This window comes from Sinocyclocheilus anshuiensis, unplaced genomic scaffold (genome assembly GCF_001515605.1).
Source record: "Sinocyclocheilus anshuiensis isolate Anshui unplaced genomic scaffold, SAMN03320099.WGS_v1.1 scaffold1561, whole genome shotgun sequence".
In the NCBI taxonomy this organism is placed as follows: Eukaryota; Metazoa; Chordata; class Actinopteri; order Cypriniformes; family Cyprinidae; genus Sinocyclocheilus; species Sinocyclocheilus anshuiensis.
In genome coordinates this window covers 965004-970411 of record NW_015536630.1, presented here as the reverse complement: position 1 = coordinate 970411, position 5408 = coordinate 965004, and the positions used below count along the sequence as shown (strand labels likewise).

General features: G+C 34.9%; 2 protein-coding genes across 4 annotated transcripts in view; one reads left to right on the top strand and one right to left on the bottom strand.

Moving 5' to 3' along the window:
• The window catches only part of LOC107654163 (bis(5'-adenosyl)-triphosphatase enpp4-like), a 5436-nt gene extending 4564 nt beyond the window's left edge, over positions 1–872 (bottom strand). Inside the window, exon 1 of the mRNA XM_016441134.1 lies at positions 738–872. The gene's annotated coding sequence lies outside the window, so the exon portion shown is untranslated. The remainder of the gene's footprint in view (positions 1–737) is intronic.
• Positions 873–1495: 623 nt separating this feature from the next.
• Positions 1496–5408, top strand: part of LOC107654152 (protein FAM167A) — a 6153-nt gene continuing 2240 nt past the window's right edge. For 2 of the 3 annotated variants that reach the window (XM_016441122.1, XM_016441104.1), the window contains exons 1-2: positions 2963–2990; positions 4597–5233. In XM_016441122.1, coding sequence (XP_016296608.1) covers positions 4895–5233 — 339 coding nt within the window. In that variant the 5' untranslated portion in view covers positions 2963–2990; positions 4597–4894. Of the gene's footprint in view, positions 1569–2962; positions 2991–4596; positions 5234–5408 lie in introns of those variants that run through there. The other variant, XM_016441113.1, reaches the window with a different exon arrangement.

Sequence of the window (5408 nt, the reverse complement as noted above, 5' to 3'; positions counted from 1 at the left end):
CAAATATTTAGTTAAAAAAATGTATTTAATAATTTTTATTCAAAGTCCATTTATTTTTATACATTCAAAGTTGACTGCTAGCATACTGCTGTATTAAAGTCTAAAAAGTATTATCAAACCATCACATGATCTATAATAAATAAACTCTTCTTGAAGCTGCTTTCAATTGCAGAATCACACTTATATATTTATAGACTTATAATTAATTGCAGCTCTGAACCCATGACCAGGAACTTCACCTGCTAGTCAATACTGGACAGTCCACTTTCCCTTACTTTAACTTAGAAAAAAAGACATTTAATTATTAATATCAATATTTATAATAAGTAGAACTTTTGTGTAAATTATGTGTTTTGTGTAACTTAACAAGGAAGTGATACAGGAAGCCCCTGAGGACTAAACGTGGTTCTAAACCCATACTGATAGCGAGCAGGTGCAAAACAATAGAGTCCCATTTACTGCAGCTGATCAATAATCAATAATCAATACAAGCCTGATCAAAACTCATTTATAATACAACGATATTCTATATAACGTCCACATGCCGTTGCAAAGACAAAATAGTTTCAACAAACTTCGAAAACTGCAACTTAAAAGGAAAAGCTTGACAGTCTAGCACTGAATACGGCTCTGATCACATTATTACTGATGATGCATTGATTATGATACAAATGATCAATGAGGGTTGGCCAAACTTAGCAATTAAGGAACTCAAAAAAGCCGAAATGTTAGCATACCTTTTTGCTCGGGACGTTGGAAATCGTATATTTTAAGTGCAGTCACATTAAACTCCTCGGTGATGTCGATATGATTCATAAAGTCAAATATGTTCTGGGTTTGACGCGGTTTCTCGCGCTTCCTCAAACGCAATACCCGCGTGACGTCATCGCATGACTGACAGCTCCAGTAGCCAATAGAAGCGAGGGACGTCCCACTGCAGGTGCTCTTCACTTTTCATAATCGCTAATCTACAGTAAACATTTTTTTTTTGTATATACGACATTTGTTTGACAACTAATGTGAAAACAATACATCCGGTTAAGACCGATCTTAAATTAGAATAATTTATATACATTTTTCTCTTCCCAAATTCCAATATCATATTTTAATAGCTGTTGAATAAACAAACAAACAAAAAAAAAACACACTGACATCTTAAAGGCTCGTGTCTATACAACATGTTACATTAAAAATAAATAAACAAATAAATCTAGCATCTGAGTGACAAATGTGACAACTAGCCCCGCTACGGAAGGACGCAGATTTTTTTATACCATTCTGATACTTTAGGTTTCACACATACGCACGCGCTAATAATATAATATATGCATTTAAACGCTTCTTAATGCGTTTGACGCGGAAAGTTCATAAAACGTTCCTTTGTGACGCGACGCGTACATTGCAAGTGATGGAATCCCGATGTCGACCAATCAGAGCGCTCGTATTATAATGAGCTCCGCGCGACGCGTCCAGTCGACCAATGAACGACCTCCTTTACGCGACGCGGCACGGACGCGTTCATTCGCAGCAGATGGGTTTGACTCCGTGTTTAATGCGGTTTGGTGAAGGTAGGTTGTTATTTAAACATTTTTCCCCTCATATCTCAATAATAGTAACATATAGAGGGATCACGCGAGCACTGTCACTGAAATGCAGTTCTTAATTGGTCTGTTTTCTCCGCGTGTCGTCTGTAATATTTCCTCTGTGATACTGTATTTGTAGAAATGACATCACGGCTGATTTCGAGCTTTTCACCGTCTAAGAGTTGTTAGAGAGATCTGTATATTAATTAAGGCTGTTTTTTAAAATAATCTTTCATGAAACGTCCTTAAAATACACAAACAGGTCAGTTGCAGGATCAAGGAACCACAGTGAGAGAGAGAGATAATGTCACGGTAATAGACTTTTTATACCCTATACATTCTGTATTGATGTATGTTTTTAATGACACGTTATTTTAAGTAAATAATAATATAAATAATAAAAAAATAATATAAAAAATAAATATTAATTTAAAAATTTTTAAATATTTTTTTGTATTTTTAATATTAAAAGTTTTAATTATATATATATATAAAATACATATAAGGACACACTTATATACACATTTATAAGGACACACAGTTTTCGCAAGAATCCCTTTTCTGAGTGGTTTAGGCACCATGACAAAGGTCAACACACACTCAGCATGTTCTCATTATATTCATTCTTTTTGAGGGACAGTGTCCTGTTGCTCAGCGTAATGGTGACTTTTCCATGAATCGGAACATTGCAAAAATACTGAGCAGCGGGAAACTTTTTGTAGCCATTTCATCCATTACATTTTCCACAGTGGACTCTCTGTTTAGTTAGCCAACTTTTTCTTTAGTTGGTCCTCCAAGCATTTTTCTTGAATTTCCTTTCTGCATTTCTCCACAAAACTCACAGTCTTGTGGAAAGTCTGTCACTAGAGGATTCCCCTTTTTAAAGCAATAGTTCACCCAGAAATGAAACTTTGCTGAAAACTGACTCACCACAAGATGTACATGGGTTTGTTTAACGTCTCGTGAAGTTAAAAGCTGCACATCTGTAAGAAACAAATCCATTACTTTGCTTTCAGCTAAAGTATCCATAATCCAATTGCTTAGTGAAAAAGTCATCCGAATCAGGAGAGAAATCTGCACAGATCAAGCACTATTTACAGTACTAGTGAAAAGTTTAAAACTTGTTCACCATGATGGAAGCATTATTATGGATTATGAACACGCATTTTGGCCAGAAACATATTAATGATGGATTTGCCTCTTACAAACACACAGCTTCTCAACATGTTAACTGATGGACTGGAGTGGTGGATTACTTGTAGATTATTGTGATATCAGCTGTTTGGACTCTCATTCTGACGGCACCCATTCACTGCAGAGGAACATTTGTTGAGCAAGTGATGCAATGCTACATTTCTCCAAATCTGATGAAGAAACAAACTCATCTAGATTTTGCATGGCCTGAGGGTGAGTACATTTTCAGCAAACTTTTCTTTTAAGGACCAGGAACAGAACTTGCATAATGTGATGCTGTGATAAGATATGATAAAATATATGAGTTTGTCTGGTCTGCTCTGGTTGATGAGAACTAGAATCACTCAGAGACGCGCAGGACTCAAGGGGTTCCCAGTTTAGCAGGCAGCTGCTGTGTCCTAGTTCACTGCTCAAACTCCACCACAGTCACAGTCCAGCAGACTCTCACCAATATCACATGCAAACAATCTGCTTCTATATATGACTTAGTGCATTCGAAGAAAGTCTTGACTTTGTAACAGTGCTGCTTGTCAAAATTCCTAAAAGAATGTTATTAGAACTTTGGAACTATTTCGAAATCGCTCCTTAAGTGCTACTGTCATGATAGAGGTATATGGGAATCTCCTGACTGTAATGAATTGATTGCATGATATCACGAATCATCTGCCGTGTAAAAAGCAGACAAATTGTGACCACAATAAATACTGTGTTCAGTTTACAATGCATCTGTTCATCCATTAATACAAAAGCTGCTGTTTACTCGTGCATTACGTACGGACACGTCAACTCATTCATTACTTGAAATAAAGTAAACATTAAAACAAATAAGATAAAATATTACTTATTTTATTTCAGCTGACTGCCAAGGCAACATTTCTCATTTTCATTAGTTTGAGTTGAAGTACTTAACTAAAACTATAAACTAAAAATAAAACTATAAAGGCTTTTTTTTTTTTAAATAATAAAAAACAAATGATAAAACACACAACAAAATTGGTCCGTGTAAATTACTAAAATTTAAAATGAAAATAGAACATAAAGCAGATTTATTTATTTATTTACACAGAAACAAAGGCGAAAAACAAAAAGAATGATTTCGATTTTTTTATTTGTATAAACTAAACATCACACATACACACACACACACACATAAAGACAACATTTCTCATTTTCATTTAGTTTAAAGGTAAACAAATTTCATTACACCAAATACACAAAATAATGTTCTTTTTAGCAACATCATATGACCCCTTTAAGTTGAAGTATTAAAATAACTTAAACTAAAACCTAATAAGTCTAGACATATTGTAAAAATAAATAATGACAAAACACACAACAAATGTACTAAAAATTTAACTACAATTAAACTGAAAACAAAAAATATAAAAATAAAATCTAATTCAAAATATTAACTAAAACTATAACAGTTTATTAATTAATGATAGTAAAATAACTATGTGTCCAGTGCAACTACAACACTGCACATTTGTTTACTAAGCTTTGACCTATTTTCTAGGTGTGAGTTTGTTTTCTCTGATATATTATGCACAAGGATTAGTGCTTGTCATTTCACAAGAGTCAACGATGAGTCAACAACAAAGTTATAAGGAAGTAGTTATTATAAAAGAAGACTAACTAGTAAAACAAGTGTTAGTGCACTACTGTTGATATAAACTGTCATCATTACAGAACTGCACAGGTATGTTTCTTTTACAAGACGATTTGTACATTTTATATTATAAGACAGTTTAGCACATTAAAACATACAGTAGATTGTGATATTTACTTGTTGCATGACTTGATGTTATTTGTGTTTCAGATGCCTCATTATTTCAACAGTCTCAGAAGTGAAACATTATTGTCTGCAAGTCTTGTTTGGAGAAACTGCAAAAGAAGTTCAACGACACTGAGAGCAAAGAAATGAACAACTGCATCTTCAGTAATGAATCATAACTAATTTGTGTGATATAAACGTTCTCTAAAGCAAAAGATATTTGCATTTTTGCATCCATGGATCCAGGTTACTTAAACTATATCTAGTGATGTTGGTCTGCCAACTTATCCCACTGAACGCTTTTTAGTTTTCTTGCAAGCAACGCTGTGAAAAGCCAGTGGAAATGTCACATGCATCTAAGTCCCCAGAAAGCCTTGTTGCGTCGCAGGTCGATCACCTCTCCAGTCTGAAGGCTTTGACTGAGAAGCTGAAGCTGGAGACCAGAAAGCCGTCTTACCTGGACTGGAGAGCGCAGCTGGAGGCGATGCTTGCCCAGAGCCACAGAGACTCAGAGCCGCCAGGGGCCCCCGGTGACACAGAGAAACAGAGAACATCAGGCCCTGTCAAGTGGACGAAGCCGTCACTGGCCGTTAGTGTGGTCCATGAAGGGAAGCAGTCGCTAGGAAACACACTTGGATTTGGAAGTATAGACCAAGCGCTGGAGTGGCTCAGGAAAGAGCTGGTGAGTTTTTCAACTTGGTTTCTGTATTAATAAATGAACAAACAAATAAATAAATCTGCTTTGGTGTCATTTGTGGGTAAAATGCATAGTAAACAATATATAGCATAACATAAAAAATATAATATATATACAGTATGTATAAATATATATATATATATATATATATATATATATA